The sequence below is a fragment of the Colias eurytheme genome, chromosome 17 (assembly GCF_061535395.1).
Source record: "Colias eurytheme isolate Ceu_HAF_F1 chromosome 17, ilColEury1 Martin Lab GWU primary, whole genome shotgun sequence".
Taxonomy (NCBI): domain Eukaryota; kingdom Metazoa; phylum Arthropoda; class Insecta; order Lepidoptera; family Pieridae; genus Colias; species Colias eurytheme.
The window spans coordinates 10,076,414-10,096,449 of NC_142996.1; the positions used below are offsets into that span (position 1 = coordinate 10,076,414).

The following is a 20,036-nucleotide window of genomic DNA, read 5'->3' on the forward strand; positions in this document are numbered from 1 at the left end:
CTTAGAGAGTGTTAGAGACAAATAAATAAAAAATAATAATAATTAACAGTTTAAAAAGAAACATTTCGAATCAATTATACTTACTTTATTCTGCAGCTCTACTTACGTCATAAACATTCACTAAAATTTAATCATGCAGAAAAATATTGACTAAGAAATATGTTCTGTATTTTTGGGCAAGTTTTGTTTTTCATTTTAGATATCGGTGGTGCTACAAGATTCGCGATAACGGGTGGGATCCTCATCCATCCCACATTTGTGCTTGCTCCTGCTGAAGATGTAGCTAGGATACAGCCAGCCACTTTAGTGTGAGTTTAATTTACTTTAATATACCTGGATCACTAATAAGCGCGTATTCAAACGATTTAGATTTAGTTTAGAAACTTATCTATTCTTTATTTCGTTGAAAGTGTCGAAGGGAATTGTGTTAGTGGTTCTTAGAAAAGATACATCTTCCAGAATTATTTCTATCCTATAAATACAATCAAATAATCACTTAAGTCATTAAGGTTTGCATTAATTCTACCCCATAGAACAGACTAGCTGTGCCCCACGGTTATACTCGCGTTGCTCCGCTCCTGTTGGTCTTAGCGTGATGATAATATATAGCCTTCCTCGATAAATAGGCTAGCTAATACCGAAAGAACTTTTCAAATCGGACAGTAGTTCCTGAGATTAGCGCGTTCAAACAAACAAATTAACAAACTCTTTAGCTTTAAAATATTAATTATAGATGTAAGATATTATGTACCAAAGATGAATTATTATTATTTATTACTTTACAGAAATAATACGAAGTTCATAGCATGGCAGACAGCTACAAATAAATATTCTATAGACGTGGTTGATTATTACATGCACCCTGAGTATGAAAAACAGACGTTTGCTACTGTGGCTCTTCTTGAACTGTATTCCAGGAAAGATTTTGGCATTGGTGAGTTATGCTTCATGTTTATATTTACTACAAATAGCTAGAAATTATAGGGGCTTTAACAGATTTTAAACCCGATTTATTATATACTAGCTTCGCTCCGCGGTTTCACCCCTTGGCTCCGCTCCTGTTGGCCTAAGCGTGATGATATATAACTTATAGGTTTCCTCGATAAATGGGCTGTCTAACACCGAATGAATTTTTCAAATCGGACCAGTAGTTCCTGAGATTAACGCGTTCAAACAAACAAACAAACGCTTCAGCTTTATGATATTATAGATAAGTATAGATTCTTATGACCACACTCGCAGTAAAGTGTTCGAAATTTTATAAATGTAATACTTGCGTAAGTAACACACTATAATACTACTAGCTCTTAACCGCGGCATCACCTGCGTAGTTATAGGAAGTTCCCACAGCCGTGTTATCTTTCACCATTTCATTTTTCACAGACAAACATTTATATTGAAGACACGATAAGTGCCTGTTTGTTAAATGAATTTTGTTTATATTACAGCACCTCTGTTACCAATATGCATGCCAATTAGAGGTGGTGGTGCTTTTTACGACATGTATGTGGTAAAAATGACTGATGGTAAGTATTGTATATAATATAGTTATATGTCGCAGAATACTCACCACCAATTAATTCAGCCTCAGATATAACTTGATAAGTATTCAATTTAAATACTACAAATATTTGAACTCTTTGTGTTATTTTCTATTTTCATGATTTTTATCGATATCTACAAATTGTAATTCTGCTAGAAATATTTGTTCACAGAAAAGGTAGATTTAGCAAAGGAAGTAGTCAAAGTGAACTTCGTCGAGAACCAAGATTGTGAAGAATTCTATTTTCAGGCGAAGGTGCTTTTTTATTTATTACAAAAAATTACGAACAAATTCCATGTAGGGGCCCTCAGGGTATTAGCGTATATATTATATGTCCTTAAAAGGCCGGCAAAACGTCTGTAACACCACCAGTTTTGTGTTTATGAATACTTAACATCAGCTCTACCATAAAAAGATTATATTTATAACTAGCTGCGCTCCGCGGTTTTACCCGCAGTGTTCCGCTCCTGTTGGTCTTAGCGAGATGATATATAGCCTATAGCCTTCCTCGATAAATGGGCTATCTAACGCCGAAAGAATTTTTCAAATTGGACCAGTTGTTCCTGAGATTAGCGCGTTCAAACAAACAAACTCTTCAGCTTTATAATATTAGTATTGATAAGTATAAGTATAGATAATAGTTTGCTGTAATTTAGTAACTTAATTTGAATAACAGTTTCGCACTAAGTTGGAGGTTACTGGTAACAGCCAAGAAACTTTGTTATCGTCTCTACTATATAAAAATAAGTCGGGTTTTCCTTCCTGACGCTATAACTCCAGAACGCACAAACCGATTTCCACGGATTTGCATTCGTTGGAAAGGTCTCTGGCTCCGTGAGGTTTGTAGCAAAGAAAATTCAAGAAACATTTCAAAAGAAAAGCGGGAAAACCTGGAAAATCATTTTTCACATACAGCGCCTTATGTAACATTTCGTTTGGTATTTAAACATAAGGCGGCGAAACGGAGTCCGCCGGGTTCGCTAGTAACTAATAATAAGATAAATTTTTAATCAATTCAATACTTAATATCATTATCGCATTGCTCGCATTGATCCTCACTCAGTCTATTACATTAATTTTATTTAGAGTTTAATAAATATAATCAGTACTATTTAACCGTTTACATTTATATCGACTATTTTTTGCTTTTCAGTTAAATTACAAAAAAATGACGCCAGTTAAACCCTTATGTGCTAAATCAATAAACATGAAGGACCCTTGTGTTTGGGATGGTGGTTATGCTCTCATCACCAGGCAGGCTTGGGGCTTCTGGAAGTTGGTATGATTTAACTAGATATATGTATATTCGTATACCTTCAAATACTATTTCGAGAGTTATTGTATGCAATGAGGAGATAAGTGATAACTGCGAATGATTTACTTACTGATGACTTACAGCCATAGAAATCTAAATAACAAGACACTAGAAGTCGTAAGCGTGCGTGACCTTGTCGCCACTCAGGTGATTTGCACAACACCAGTGCATTCGTCACTGTTCAGTTGCTCTGGAGACGTATGAGTGTATACATGGTGTGTTTCAGCAATTCCCATTGCGGAAATTCTTCCACAAGTTGTAATTATACTTATAAAGGAATAATATTTCATCGGAAAATATTTTTTTTTAGAAATAATGCCGTTTTTCCTTAAAATTATAGAATATTTACAAGTATTACGAGCGTCACCATAGTAATCGAAATAACAATGAATGACACAGTCGACCATTCTTATTATCACGTTTGTTCGTATTGGAGCAAAAAGTCTCATATACTTAGGGATGTTATTCTAAAATAAACCGTAAATTCGTGCGTTAGGATACATATTCAAAAGCTTAATTTAATAGATAAGTTAGTTTTCACTAAAATCAAGCTGTCCAATAAAAGGCATAGTTTACTTGTGTGTACTGTTTAGCTTTCGGTTTGAATGTGTTGATTTTGGCGACAGCGGTTTTCATACGAATTATGACATTTTAGCACTTCTATGTGTCTTGTTATTTAGATTTCTATGCTTACAGCCTACTTAGTTTGAAAAAATACCTACCTAAATGCAAATAAAATGATTGAACGATCGATTTTTTTTGCGAAGATCGCTTTTGAACAACGAATAATCATTTTAATTTGTTTTTAATTTCTCGCGTTTAAGGGCCGATTTTTCAATGCTTGGATTAAACTTATTCGTCGAATAATGTATAAAACTACCATTTTAAAAACGTATTCTAATTGCCCGTATTTGACAGTTTACGTGACATTCGTGTTGGACGGATAAGTTTTATCCAAGCATTGAAAAATCGGCCCTTAATTCGTTTAAATTCGTATAAGAATGAATTTTACCAGAATAACAACTTCATCACATAGAAAGATCCTACTAATCCTACTAATATTATAAATGTGAAAGTTTGTGAGGATGGATGTGTATGTGTATGTTTGTTACTCTTTCACGCAAATACTACTGAACCGATTACTATGAAATTTAACACACATATAGAGGGTAACTTGGATTAACACATAGGCTAGATTTTATCCCGGAAATCCCACGGGAACGGAAACTATGCGGGTTTTTCTTTGAAAACGCGAGCGAACCGCGGGCGGAAAGTTAGTAATTTATATTTTTTAGATAGGTTTCGGTCTCCGTGGTCCAGGCTGCGCGGCGCCAGCTCGCTTTATCAACGTCCACGACTACCTCATGTGGATAGACGAAGTGATCACGCAGGCTCCACTACAAGAGAAATATTTGGATGAAGAGGCATTGGTGTTCAGAAGGGTGTCACCTATCAAACTCGTTATGTATAAATGTAAGGAGCGGGTTTTTTTTGTTCGAGTTTTGCTAATGGTTGGAATTTTGTTTGTGGACTGGCAATAATTATAGTTGTTCTTATAATATTAAAATTTATACTGTGTTGAATGTTTTTTTTAATTTTTTTTTTTTAATATTTTTAAATGTGACGATTTAACGATAGAGTATAAGAATCGAGTGTAAATTCTTAATTTAGCAATGTCTTATTTTTTTAAATAATATGTAATCACATGAAAAGAAGCTGTCTTTTTACAATAATTGTAAAGCTATCTAGTTAAAACCTACACGTATTCATGTGATCTTTATGATTTCTTCTAAACATTTCAGCCAAAGTGAGACAGCCAAAAAACTTTGGTCAGTGCGAGAGAAAAAAGCGGGGAAGCGTTCTTTACAAAGACAACACGGAAATTCTGGCGACCAAGAATTTTGCACAAGGCTTCTTTTTCGTAGGTTTTCCTTATATTTTTTTTTGTAAGATAAAACTTATTTTTATACATTTTGATTCGTAAAAAACACGCAGACGTTGGAGCCTTCAGTTTTTCCATGTGGATAAATGCAAGTAATGCAGAACGAACTAGTTTAGTACTAAAACACATGTTTCATAACCATATTTATTTTTAACTAGCGGTCCGCCCCGGCTTCGCCCGTGGTACATGTTTACGTTTTCTACATAAGAACCATCCTCGTACTTCAAGGAATATAATAAAAAAAGAATTATCGAAATCGGTTCAGCCGTTCTCGAGTTATGCGCTTACCAACACATTTTGCGATTCATTTTTATATATAAAGACTAGCTGACCCGACAGACTCTGTCGTGGAGAACTGTCAAATGTGTGTAGTTTGCGTTATGTTTTCTTATTTTTTGTCTGACCGAATTTCTAAATCTTTCCTTTATTTATTTATTTATTTTATTTTAGAATTTCCGAAAAAGGATACAGATTACATTTATGACATCTTATTTAAGTACGTCATAAGTCCATATTTTTTATGGACAGGAGAAGGATCTTGTGATCCTTAAAAAATACGTGTGACACTCGAGGACTGCCGCGGTAAAGCTATTGCATAGCATTGCCGGTTGGAGTGGGGGGTGTTAGGAGGCCGTATCGATTTTAGAGTGATTTTGACTTGTTTCTGTAATTCTTTAGGAGCTCGGTTAAAAAAACTAACTACTATGTTTTATGAAAGTAATGAAATAATTTAAAGTTCTCTAGAATTTTCGATTATATAGATCTGCCGTAACAGCGTTTGCGCTCCCGTATATATTCGAAAATTCTAGAGAACTTTAAATTATTCCATTACTTTCATAAAACATATAATATGTATTTTTTTATTGCAAACTTTTAAGCATAAATCTATCATTTAATGTGTATTTTTTTATTTTTTTTAACTCTGTTGTATGTACTAGAAATTCGACGCCATATACGCATAAAATTTCATCAAAGTAATGCTATTTTAACTTAGATTTTTTTTGAATTTTTGAATAAAAGTACTTAAAATTCCTCGAACACTTTTGAGAGTGTCTCAGTGTCTTTATTGTTGTATATTTTATAAGAAAACTTCTTCTTTTAAATTCTGTGTAAACTACAAAGACACGAACGCCCCGCATTGAAAAAATTGAAACACGCCTCAGGTTATTGGCTATTAAACAAACTGGACAATGAAAATCAATAAACTGTCTCGGTCACTTTTTAGATATTGAATAAATCTTTAATTTAAGATATTATAACACATTGTTACTAATTTAGTTTTCTTGCACGAGCTCCTAAAGAATTACAGAAACAAGTCAAAATCACTCTAAAATCGATACGGCCTCTTAGGTTTTTTCGTTACGGAATTTTTACATTCGGTCGCCGCGCTCAAAGTCTGAGATAAAAGCTATGCAATAACAAATATCGAAATCAGTCCAGTCGTTCATACGTGATACCTGACCAAGGGAAATAGGGATTCAATTTTATATAGAGACTAGCTTACCGCCCGCGGCTTCGCCCGCTTTCTCTAAAACGATTTGAGATTTAAACTATCCTATCTCTCAAGTTGGATCGAACTGCACATGGTGTGCGAATTTTATTAGAATCGGTTAAGTGGTTTAGGAGTCCATTGAGGACAAACATTGTGACACGAGATTTATATATATATATATATATATATATATATATTATTATATATATATATATATATATATATATATATATATATATATATATATATATATATATATATATATATATATTAAGATGACTGCAATAATCACAATATTCATGAAATCTCTTCCTTTTAATTAAGTTATAAACAACACATTAATAACTTTTTCTTCAGATGTCAGTCGCGCAAGCAGCAGAGGTGTCTTGCGCCACTGTAGTGCTAGAGGTGTCGGCTCGCAGTAACGCGGCGATCTGGGTGGAGAACCATTGCTACCAAGACCTGACTGCGGACAGGACGGGCTACCGGCTCGATAAGAAGAAGGATTTACAACCGTAAGTTAAACAGTTTGATGTAGCCGTTATTATCATACTCTAAAGTTTATTTCTTCAAATATACTCCTTCTAGCATGTTTGAATCGTTATGAGTGATGATGACGTAGTTTTGCCACTTACCACCGATTCGGTAAGCAGTTTCTACGCAGAAGAACTGGCAAGAAACTCCGTAATTGCTGTTTTAAAATCTTTTTATTTTACATAATAATGCCAAAGAACTGTCTTGTGATTCTTAAGCGACATTCCATGGATATTCATCTTCTGTATACCTTCTACCTACTTCTTCGTAAAGAAAAACAATTAGTAAAACAGCTGTAGGTATAATGCATCTGCCCCATTCCCACAAGACATGGGAATTTACTTAATCATACATCTATGACACTATCTTTGGACATCGTCCAACAAGTGATGTGGTACTCGAATAAATAAATAATTCCACAGCTGTTTTGTACAAATTAAGCACCCTGGTTAGTAGCCTAAAAGTTTTTATATATAGGTGCCTAGTTTGTTTATCATGAGATGGAATTCGAAACATTGCTTTGCAGTAGTGACGATCTTTTTAAACTCATAAGAATATATTAAGATGCCATTCAAAAAACAGACATGTTAACATTCAAACCTTTAAATTAACTCTTACTTAATTCTAAATCTTTTTTCCTTTTAAAACATTACAGGAACGAATGCTTCATATACTTCCAATCGGTCGCGTACGTCGAGTTTCGCTTCTACTTCTCGTTTCGAGCAGTTCTAGAAGTCACTCTGTACGGTAAAGTGGAGTACGTGAAGAACCTCCTACACCCTCACCGTGTCACCGTGTCTACACACGCGTGGTACCCCACGTATATATATCTGAGGACCAAATGGTTCGTGCCGTATAGTGCTTGGTGGTGGGCCATGTAGGTACGACGAAGGTTTTGTGAAAGATGTAGTGTATATGTCACGGCTAAAGGTAGGTGAGAACATAAACTTAAGATTAGCCGGCTAAACTTAGGTTTATTTTCGACGAGGTGTTAATGTTAGTTTGTTCTATCTTTAGCCGGCTAAACTTAAGTGTAACCGCAGGCCCGTGGCTAAAAATGTCGGGGTGGGTAGATTTGGTTAGCGCCGGGCCGGTGGAGGGCTTGAGGGGCCCGCACAGTGCCAGAAAACACTCGCCCTGTTCCTTACATGTATTATAGTAACCAAATCTACCCACCCCGACATTTTTAGCCACGGGCCTGCGGTTACACTTAAGTTTAGCCGGCTAAAGATAGAACAAACTAACATTAACACCTCGTCGAAAATAAACCTAAGTTTAGCCGGCTAATCTTAAGTTTATGTTCTCACCTACCTTTAGCCGTAACATATATTTAAGGTAATTTTCGACTGCCAGTTTGTTCTGTTTTTGTAAAAGTTATTGTGCAGAAAATATTGGTGGAAGATGTTGTCCACCAGATTGTCTAAAAAAGATCGCTGCCTTAGCAATAAGACCGCCTGCTGTGCCAACTCGTGTATAGACTATATTATGACTATATTATTATGTAAAAAATAAAATACCATTGACAACATTTAAATGTTTTATTTTATTATTGAAAACCTACTTAGTGCGGTATTAGAATACAGAATTTTAAAATGAAAACAAGTGATAATTTTAAATTTATTGTATTTAACTGGTTTCTAATTTAAGTAATGACTTGCCTGGTTTATTCTTATACCTGTCCAAGTGCAACTTAAGCCAGCACATTACAACCGGTTAATATTTGTACGTTTTATGTTCCGGCAATGGATTCATGAAACATTAACTGACTCGTAATTAAAAAGCATCATTCTATATAAATAGAATCTTCTTCTTCATCTTCATCACCCTTTCGATGTCCACTGCTGGACGTAGGCCTCTCCTAATGCACGCCACTGAGCCCGGTCGTTGGCTCTTTGCCGCCAGTTGCGGCCAGCAACCTTGCGGACGTCGTCACTCCACCCTGTAGCAGGGCGTCCTACGCTACGTTTGCCGAGTCGCGGTCTCCACTCGACATGTGTGCCCCAGCGCGCGGTTGTCCGTTCTGCGGCACATATGACCGGCCCACTGCCACTTCAGCTTGCTAATTCGTAAAATAGAATCATAAATCTGCAAAAGCTTAACTTCATTAATTAATTTTAATATATTTCTAAATGAACTTTCAAATGATGATAATAAATATGTATCATGGGGATTTTTACTGGGACTTAGCAACCTATCAGAACGACTTATTTTTACTGAGAATCGATTTCCTTTGCTTTCCTCTCAGTTGAAACTCGTAACCTGTATTCTAAGTGGGTGATATATCACTGTAATCTTTAAGAGAATCTCTCAAACTTCAATCTGGTTATAAAAAATGGTCGGAGTGTTTGATGCGTAGATCAAACAATCCGCGGAGTTATCAGGTTGTTCCCCGTAAAGCTACTAGTTTTACGGCAAATTGTATGCCATTATTTTTTAGTGCTGTACATTTCTTGCGGTTATAGGATGTTTTCGATCTTGCAAATTGAATCAATTTTGTTAATATTGGTCAATATCGGTCTAAGAATGTTCTTTGTTTTGTTCCACAATATAAAGTGTGGTACATAATTGTTTGATAGTATACTTTTAAATATATTTTTAAAGTGGAACTTCTTTAGGCGCGTTGTGAGTAAAATTTCAAGGTCGCGTCATGGCAATACCGTCACGTCATAGAGTATGGCGACGATTTTAATATCTATGAATCTTGTCAAAGAAGTTTCACTTCTGATACGTGTGCTAAGCACGTTTTTTTGTAGCTATAAATTATGTATTTAAATTGATGTTCAATATTCACAATATAAACACACAAATACCAATCTATATATCGACCATAAAATGCGTAAGTGAAACGAGTGGAATTAACAATCAAGTAATCAAGATGTTATCAAAGATATTTTTATATTCAAGGTTGTTTTTAACGAGAGCACGGTTTCAAGTGATCGTGTATTTTGTAATGTTTTTATGTTTGTTAATTTTGATGAAAGATATTTGCAATAAAGATATTCAAATTATTTCGTTTTTTATTTTAACTGGATTCGAAGAGTCAATTATCTTAACAAGTTAATAAAACTTATTTAAAGCAGATGTATAAATATACATACAATAATATAATATATATAAATAAGCAGATGTGTAAATACACACACAACTTATTTCCAAATCAAATTCTTTTATTTCTTTTTGTAAGTACATGTACACAACAAATAGAATTAATAAAATCAGACATATTAAAAGATAAATGATATGCAAATTTATACATATTTAATTAATTAGGCAATAATTTTATTAAAAATACATAGTTATTTAAGCTTCAAGGCTATTGTTTTCTTGACCTTATTTCTATATGTATGTTACATAATATATTTTATGTTTTGACTTTGCGCTAATCTTATATATAAAAATGAATCGCAAAATGTGTTGGTAAGCGCATAACTCGAGAACGGCTGAACCGATTTCGATAATTCTTTTTTTATTATATTCCTTGAAGTACGAGGATGGTTCTTATGTAGAGGAAACGTAAATATTATGTACCACGGGCGAAGCCGGGGCGGACCGCTAGTTATTATATAATTATTATTAAATTAGACATTGCTCAATAATGACGTTCTTAAAAGTAAATGAATATAATTAGATACCTATTTATAATCGAAAGAGTTTATGTGTGTACGACTCTACATTTTAACTTTTTAACGGATTTTAAACGCGTTATTATTTTCCTGTTAATTTACAAATATGTACTTTAAACTTAAAGCGCATTTAAAAGCGTAAAAAGAGTTATAGATACTTTACCAATATTCAGCTAGCCGACACATTTACCTATAGAAACCTGTTGATTTGACAGGAATAGCTAGAGTGTAATAAACACTATATGGTTAAAATAATGCAAACTTTTCCCGCCAATTTATACGTAAAATGAACGAGTTACTTAAACAACTGTCAACATATGTTAATAGAGTACTTGATCCAAATACTCTCAGGTAATTAATTCAGCCGTTTATCGAAAGATTTATGCTATCACGTACAAACTTTCGAAATTTATTCAATTAAATGTATCTGCTATTACAATGGGATAAGATATATATTGGCATGAAGAGAATAAGTATTGAGAATACGTAGAAATGTATCTATAGGCTGGAAATCAACGGACAGACAGAAAAAGTTGTCGAGGTGAAAGACCGCGACGCAGTAGGGCTGCCGCAACGAGGTTTTCGTGTGACAATCGTACATGAGGCTATTTTAGTACTTGGAGATATGACCGTGGCTAATTTTGCGCGTTAATTTAATAAAAACTTATTTCCTAACTTTTAGCAGTAAGTTTTGTAGTGATTACTTACTGAAACCTTTTGATTATACCTCGCTCGTACAATTGGTTATTAGACTGCTTTTGTATACATATATATTTTCTTATATCAAACGAAATTTGATAGTCACAATAACTCGATGAACGATAAACTGAGGTATCCAAGTTTAGATTATTTTATCATATTATATTTAAGACCAAAGTTAAAGAAGTATTTATATTAATGATTTCAATAATAGGAAATTCTGTTTATCCCAGCGTTAATATCAATTTTTCATGATTATAGCCTTAGTATCTTTTCTTTGCAAGAATTAGAAATTTTCAATTTATTATACTCACTACCAAGACATATTCTTGAGTCAGGAGAAACGATATTTTTTATCAATGATAAGATCTTTTATAAAGTAACAAACTTTCACATTTATAAATGCGTTAGTGGCAACCCTACATCTCGAATAGGAGATTAATTGCGTCCTATTATATCAAGCTGTTTCGCAAATCGTTTGCCTTTGTGGAGAACCTACAAGTGTGTTATGATTTTTTAAAATATCATAACACACTTGTAGGTTTTAGTTGCACGATATCTCTGTATTCTAGCAGATAAATTGTGTATAATAAATTTATATATAGATAAATTGAGTTTCTTCTTTCATATTATTGTGTTAATAAATTAAACATGATACACGTACTTAAGTTAATTTGTTCATAAAAATTATTTCTCTTAGAATTCAAAGCTCATAAAACAAGCATGCATCCTCGTTTTACATGGACACCAAATTTATAGATACGATTTCTGTTTAATCACAATGTGCTCAATAAAAATGCTAATTTTGAGTAAACAAATGCTCAATAAGCATTCAGAAAATACATTGCCATTAGATATAATTAATTCAAACATCAAATCAAACACAAAGCAAATAAAGATATAACAATAAACTTTATTGTCCAACAATAAGGGTCAAATTTCAAAGAATTTAGATTGAAAGCGATACATTACAAAGTTAATGCGTTTTACGGGCTCTGAGGACGTTTTCATGGCTTCATACAGTTTCCATTTCATTCGGATTTTATGTTCAGATTACAGTAATCTTTAAAGACCTCAGGTGTTATTTCAAGAGGTAGAAATAAAATATATATACTTATGGATATTCTATGACTTTAAATGTTGGTTCTTTGAAGATGGAATAACTCCTATAATCCTATAATCAATATTAATGCCCACGATTTGACTCGAAGTGACATTATTGGCTTAACATACTTTTTAATTTGGAAACTTATTTTTTATTATTATATTACCTGCAACTAGCTAATGTGACAAACGTTATGCTGCTGCAGGATCGGCTTCGAGGTATAAAAAAGTTTGTAAGAGACCAAACACAGGCTTATCGAACGTACACAAAACATCAAACATCTATAAAATCATTTCTGTAGTACATATTTGCTTTTTTCTGGGGTGTTTGGTTACAAACAAAATAATTTTATACATATACGTTATGTACATTGATAGATGGTAGGTATCCTACGTATATAAAATCATAATGTATTGTTTGTGTTTTTGTGCAGAGTGGACGTGTTTTCGGTTTCTTTCAAAAATCCCAGTTTAACCTCACGCAATTTTTGCCTTTAAAGTAAACTGTATCCTGCGATTATAAGTAACAAAGTCAATTGAAGATTCGTACTAATTAATTACGACCTTGACCTAATTACGTTGCGGAGGAAAGCTCCGCCTCACCTCGGGGGACAAGGACGAGCTACGATTTATTCAGCGTTTGATACGTGGTTTGATATACCTTTGTCCTTTACGCACATTATTCGCACGAAGAAACCGGTTGAACCAACGGTCACGATGAGTCACAATAGATGTAACAGCTGTCGATCACCGATAAGCGATGAATGTTTTATGGAATGCTCGAAACAATATTGCAAGAAAACATTTGATTTAAAATGTTTGAATATTGAGCGGGATTTATTCAATGCATTCACGGTAGATTATAGGAAGAAATGGGTATGTTCGGAATGTGTTGATTGTTCGAATTTGAGTACTTTCAACTCGCCCACTTTTGTTAATACGCAGCGCGGGAATCGATTGATAAGTTCCTCTCCGAGTAGTACGGATGCTATGTTGCTAGAGCACTTACTTCAACTGCGTAGCGAAATCGTTTCTCGTTTAGAAAGTCAAGACACTGCGATAAAGTATCTTCAAAATCAATTTAATGAAACGAAGTCTAGCTTAATATCTATACTGGACATCGTGCGCGCTTTAGAAACGAAAGTTAGCAATAATTTAGTTGAAAGAACCTCTATTACCGCATCAACTGGGGTATGCAAATCGCCTTCTGATAATAACAAGAAGATTATATTAAGCAACAGTACAGATAGACAAGAAGTTAACTTCACAGGGGCTACAAATAGTCGCACGGAACATTATTTGAACACAGTTACAGAGGTAACCCAGGGTTCAATATGCGAGCTTAAAAGCCCAAGAAATGAGGAGCTTAGCGAGAAAGATGACTGGAAGACTGTACAAAAAAAACCTAAAAATAAGTCTAATCAAAAGCAACTGAATAACGTACGTATGGGAAGAAATGCGGAATGTTTGACATTAAAAGGTATGGAGCGTAAGAAATACCTGCATGTGTGGCGATTGCAACCTGAAACAACAGTAGAAGCCGTAACTACTTACGTTGAAAGTATATGCGGTTCCGATGCTGGTATTAAAACTGAAAAAATTATTCATAAAACTCAACGAGACTACGCATCGTTCATAATTGGTCTACCAGAGTCACTGTTTAATAAATTAAACCAGCCGGAAATTTGGCCCATGAATGCGCAATTTAGTGAGTGGACTTGGTTTCGAAAATCAACAAAAAAAAGTGCCACTAAATAGAACTATTAATTTATATTATCAAAACGCAAGGGGTCTTCGAACAAAGGTAACGGAGTTTAGAAATAACCTAGGTTTGATGAGTGCCGATTTGTTCGCGATCACCGAATCTGGCTGCAGTGATTCCATGCATGACTGTGAACTGGTCCCGGCGGGATACCACATAGTGCGCTGCGACAGGGCTGATGGGCGCAAGCAGGGCGGCGCGCTCCTTGTGGCTGCGCCGCGGTACGAGCTGCGACAAGTATGTATACCTTTCGTGTCTATAGACTCTTGTAAGTTCGAAGTGGCCTGTGCAAACGTTTTTATAAATAATAATTATTTGTGTTTGTGTTGTGTTGTATACATCCCGCCTAATAGTCCGGAACGGGACTATCTACTTTTATTTCAAATACTGGAAGAATTATGTACTAAATATAAGAAAGTAATAATTGTTGGCGATTTTAATATGTTCTCGTGTCCTCTAAATGTTAAAAATTATTTTGAATATTTCATGCACTTTTGCGAATTCACCCAATGGAATAACGTTCCGAACAGTTTAGGCCGTCAGTTAGACTTGGTGCTGTGCGCGGGTTTTGATGAAGGGCCGGAGCCGCCGGTGTGCGTGTCGGCGGCGGATGAGACGCTCGTGCCGGTGGACGCGTATCACCCACCGCTCGCGGTGTGCGTGAGCCTTGCCCCCGTCGCCCCCGTCGCGCCCGCCGTCCGACACTCGCCGGTTCACACTAGAGATCATGACTTGCGGCCGAAGTGGAACTTTTACAAAGCAGACTATAATTCGTTATACACTAGGATTATGTCTGTCGATTGGAGCGCCCTGTATAAGATGCATGATATTGATAATATTTTAAATTATTTTTATCTGATACTAAACAATATATTAGAGGAGTGTGTTCCTAAAACAACAGTAAAAAAGGCCAACTCCAAATATCATTATCCAGATTGGTACACTGTTGACTTAATAAACAATATTAAAACTAAGTATTTTCTACACAAAAAATATAAAACAACAAAGTTAGAATGTGATTACAGAGAATTTTCAGCGTATCGAAAAATAGTAAAAAATAACATTGATGATGCTTATAAAGCATATATAAATAAAATTCAAAATCAATTTACTAAGGACCCAAATCAATTTTGGCAGTATATAAAATCGAGACGTGGTTCGTCAAATAAGGCCAATGTTATAATGAAAGAAGGGATACCTCTAACGGATGCTGAGTGTGCTGATGAATTCGCAGCCTTTTTTAAAACTGTTTATAATAAAGAACGGCCACTTCTCGATACGCAGGTAGCTAGTCAGTGCGGAGCCAGCAGCGCGCGCGTAAGTCTCAACGCTCTCACCGTTGCCGATGTAAGGAAGGCGCTAACACGGTTGAAACCGAAGCGTTCAGCTGGCCCGGATGGGATACCCGCTTTTATTTTTAAAGATTGTTCTCGAGTGCTGGCCGAACCGTTATTGCATATTTTCAATGCCTGTTTGAATGCAAATATATTCCCAAGGCAATGGAAAATTACGCGGGTGGTACCAGTGCCCAAGGGTAAAGTGAGTGCATGCGTTCAAGATTACAGGCCTGTTGCAGTACTTTCAACACCTGCAAAGGTTTTTGAAGCCGCTATACAGCACAGGATGTACGAACAGGTATCAGGGCAGCTCTGTGATGCACAGCATGGGTTTCGGCCTGCGCGTAGTACTTCCACTAACTTGCTCAATCTTATGGCTAACTTAGTACCGGCGGTGGATGCAGGAGTACAGGTAGACGTAGTATACCTGGACTTCCAAAAAGCATTTGACACCGTCGACAATGATGTCTTATTGAGGAAGTTGGCAGAAGTAGGATGCACACCGAAATTCTTGCAATTCTGGGCATCTTATATGCAAGACCGGCAGCAATATGTTTCGTTCAAAAGGTGTGAGTCCGACCCCTACCTAACGACATCTGGCGTAAGTCAAGGCAGTAATCTCGGTCCTCTGGAGTTCGTTTTAATGATTAACGACTTACCGGATGTCCTGGAGTACAGTCAGTGCCTATTATTTGCCGATGACTTGAAAGTTTTTCTACGAATAAATGAGGAGGCGGACTGCGAGCGTCTACAAAGTGACTTACGAAATATATTCGAATGGAGTCTGCGAAATAAGCTATATTTCAATATAGCAAAATGCTCTGTAGTTAGTTTCACTCGTGCAAATAAAAATATAAAACACACCTACTCGCTTGGATCCGTTCCTATTCAACGGGTGAATAAGGTGCGCGACTTAGGGGTTTACTTCACGCCGGACCTGATGTTTCGTGAGCACATCACAAACATATGTAAAAAGGCTTACAAAAACCTTGGATTCCTTCTGCGCCAAACAAAAGATTTTACAAATATTGCAACGATAAAAGTGCTCTTCAATGCGTTAATACGCAGTCACATGGAGCACAATTCAGTTGTTTGGTCCTCACACGAAGATAAATACAATGTAATGTTAGAGCGGGTCCAGAACAAATACATTAGATATCTTTATTTTAAGCTGTATGGGGTGTACCCCTTTTACCCGTTAATGTATCCTACACTATTCATTTTGGGTATGGTAGGATACAATGAACTGAGGGTACGACGGGAGTTCTCCATAGCGCTATATTTAATAAAGTTATTGAGGGGATATGCGCATAACCCTGGAGTACTCCAATCCCTCTCTCTATGTGTGCCGGACAAGTACATTGAGAAGCGCCACAGACCCCCGCTATTCTGCGTGCCTCAAGCACGAACCAAGCTGCTCGCGAAGTCTTCTCTTGTTCGAGCGCTCCGGGTTCTTAATGACCTCCATGGGAGAGTGGATATATTTACATGCAAGTTGGGTGAATTAACAAAGGTTCTTCTTTATGTCATTTGTTATTAATTATATTGTTATTATTGGATTGTGTTAATTGTATGTTCTCTTAGTAGGTTGTAAGTTATTAGTTTAAGTTGTTAGTATAAGTATTAGTAGTATTAGTTTAATATATATGTATAACATCTATAGTTTTAAGTCAGTACCGCATTAGGAAATCCTGTAATGGTATTTGATATGTGTGAATAAATAAATAAATAAATAAATAAATAAATAAATAATAAATATATGTCTGTGTTTTTGCGAGTTTAGTTAAAGTACCCAGAAAAGCTTTAAAACTCGCAAAAGCACAGACAGAGATAGGTACATCACTCGTAAGTATTAATAGCATATTATAATATTAATTCAAGTTTATGTCGATAATCAAGGTAAGACTAAAGCACCTGCTAACCATTAATTTAGCATAAAAAGTAGCTAAAAGGTGATCGCAAAGGGACTATTTAGTGTTATTTAAATATATTATTGCGAATATTCTGGTGAATGTTATACGCGTGTTTAATTTCTTATTTAGTTGTACATCTATTAAAATTGGTATTAAACTTTACGCACTTAACAAACTTTGAAGTAATACAATAATTAATATGTTCAAAGATGTATAGAGCAATCTTGAGCAATGCAAAAAAAATAGAAAAAAAATGCAATCCACAAACAGGCGGCGCTAAAATGTTTGATTTAATATTAATAAACAACGTCTAGCTGTCATTAATATTCATTCATTACGCGAATCGTTCTCACGCGTAATATTCTATCGAAAGCTTGATAAAAACTGTAAGAAACCGTTTAAAATTAACATATTACTTGCAAATGCATGGGTTATTATATTATTCGAGCGCGTTGATGTCTTTTCTATGATAACATCTGCGCCATTGCACTTACGGGAGGACTATAAATTGCTGAGTTTAGTTGATAGCTTAGAAGTTACGAGGAATTTGTATAGTGTAGAATATTGTATAATATACCTATAGTGTAATTACAATTTTTGAAGTGAAACTTCTTTATCGGGGTTGGAAAAAAATTTAGTGTAACATTTTTTCGTTGCGCGTGACATTTTTCCGTTACGCGCCATCTTTTTCCTTATCCCTACCACGCGTGATTCGACGTATTTCTGTAAAGTTGCATATAGTAAATTATTTTTTGAAAAATAAAGTCATAAAGAAGTTTTACTTCTTACGTGTGTACACTAGTACACGCACACATTTTTTTATTACTATAATATTATATTATTATTTTGTACTCTTAAGGTACGTAAACATTAAATCATATAAAAAGCGAAAAAATAATGTTTTAATAAACTGTGTATATTTAAAATGTATAAGTTAAATATTTTATATAGTTTCTTTCCTTAATTTAAACTCAAATTTGAAATTATTGTTTCCTCGACATTTAATTAAGTTTTAAGTAATTGTGTTGATTTCAGTTAGCTCTACATTTTGTATTGGAGCCAAAACTGTTGTCCTTTTAAGTTAAATAAGTCCAAGGCTCTCACGCTTGACCATTAAAAGTTCACCGTCTTGGCTTCGTTTAATGATTAATGATGATTTTTATCACGCTCCGCCTTAATGATTTAATGATTCGCCAGTACTTATGTATTGAGGTCATTTATGTGTGCTGTTAATTGTCTTTTATCATTAATTATAATGTTTTTTATTTATGATAGATTATCATATTATTAGGTAGAGAATATCTTTGTAGAGACTCTACATTGAATAGAAAAAATATGTTAGAATGAGACTCTATATTTTTTAGAATATAAATGTAATATGAATTGAATTGGGAAAGTATGAATTATGATGCTTATAAGAAGTATGAAGTATTTTTACTTTCTAACTTGATGTTGACTTTAAATATGTAATAGTAAGAATCGCATGACATGTTAGGTAGAGTCATTTTAGTATGCAAATGTCTTTAATTTTTACGTTTGCATATTATTAATAAAATATGTATAAATGGATCGATATTATAATTTGTGTATAAATAAGTGTATTTTCACTGAAAGTCTCTTCGTTTTTTCTTAAACTCTACATTTAAATGTTAAAAGTATTTATTACTTATATGCACGTAAATAAAACAGTATAAGTGAACGTTACGTATTACAAAATCAAATCATTAATTTAATTAAAACCAAGGTTGCTTATTACAAATAGGTCTAATAAACTCATCACTAGTTCATACAAATTGATCAAAACAGTGCGTTTTTTATTATCGTATATCGCTTCGGAATGTACGTTACATACTTATAAAATCCTTGACTATTTACATATAAAAACTGTTCGAACGTCTCACCTCAGATGCATCCAATAAGATACGTGCCTGCATCGAGTTCACACACAAACACACACAACACACACTGTTAAGCACAAAAAATCACACAAAAATAAACAATTTTTAATCACAATGTTTTAAAACACCACATTACATGCAACCTTCGCGTTTCGGAGGTTTTCGACAACTGACGCGTCGCCGACTCCGCTAGCACCCGTCTCGCTCACTCACGTGTAATCTGAGAGAGATAGAGCGGTTCAACGAAAGCTCTTTTTTGGCTTCTAAAAAGTTGTTGCGTTGTATAAGTGCAGCTGTGCTAAATTACTATTTGTACAAAGTTTGGTCTGTGGAAATGAATTTCTTTTATTTTAACCGCAGACTCATTCATAAGCCTCTGTGTGATATTTATCTTATCTAATCAAATGTGAGATAAGGCTTTGAGGGGACTTTAACGACTGACTGGGACGTTAGTATACGTCGCTATAATACCACGTTATTCAGTAGTAAAAAGTCTTTGACATGTCTAAAAAGTTTCACTTCATCTGGCCATTAAGTATATATAACACAACCTACGAGAAAAACAAACTTTAACGGTTTAAATGTCAATATTTTTTCAGCTAAATATAGATATGAATAGCACGTAGTAAGTAAAATAATATGAGCTTTATTTAACTTACATTTGTGTGTATGTAATATAAGTTAAATAGAGCTATACAAAACGTCTTCGACTTAGACTATTACCTAAGGCTTTGTTATATTAACTTTAGCCTTGAAACCAGGACTTTCCGGGTCGCCTTTTTAACAAGTCATTAAAAGCTGGCATTTTGGTGGCTTAGTTAGTCGTCTGAATTCTTTCGTAAGCGAATTTACAAGAAACTTTACTAGTTTATGA

General features: G+C 34.7%; 2 protein-coding genes across 3 annotated transcripts in view; one reads left to right on the forward strand and one right to left on the reverse strand.

The window, feature by feature from the left end:
* Nucleotides 1-19,340, reverse strand: part of dgo (ankyrin repeat domain containing protein 6 diego) — a 59,211-nt gene extending 39,871 nt beyond the window's left edge. The window contains exon 1 of the mRNA XM_090111368.1: nt 19,166-19,340. The gene's annotated coding sequence lies outside the window, so the exon portion shown is untranslated. The remainder of the gene's footprint in view (nt 1-19,165) is intronic.
* LOC149901460 (uncharacterized) lies at nt 168-7,737 on the forward strand. Of its 2 annotated transcripts, XM_090111794.1 has the most exons (9): nt 168-308; nt 786-934; nt 1,449-1,526; nt 1,716-1,798; nt 2,697-2,822; nt 4,154-4,331; nt 4,661-4,779; nt 6,650-6,807; nt 7,482-7,737. In XM_090111794.1, exons 2-9 carry the CDS (start codon nt 856-858, stop codon nt 7,705-7,707), a joined length of 1,047 nt encoding a protein of 348 aa, XP_089967920.1. In that variant the 5' UTR covers nt 168-308; nt 786-855; the 3' UTR covers nt 7,708-7,737. The 2 variants fall into 2 exon arrangements, with proteins under 2 accessions (XP_089967920.1, XP_089967922.1); XM_090111796.1 differs by lacking the exon at nt 1,449-1,526.
* Nucleotides 19,341-20,036: the final 696 nt, after the last annotated feature.

Bases quoted from the DNA above. Each gene is read 5' to 3' on its own strand.
- LOC149901460 (XM_090111794.1), top strand. From the start codon at position 856: ATGCACCCTGAGTATGAAAAACAGACGTTTGCTACTGTGGCTCTTCTT. The intron at 935-1,448 runs GTGAGTTATGCT...TTTATATTACAG, and splicing joins CAGGAAAGATTTTGGCATTG to CACCTCTGTTACCAATATGC. The intron at 4,780-6,649 runs GTAGGTTTTCCT...CTTTTTCTTCAG, and splicing joins TTGCACAAGGCTTCTTTTTC to ATGTCAGTCGCGCAAGCAGC.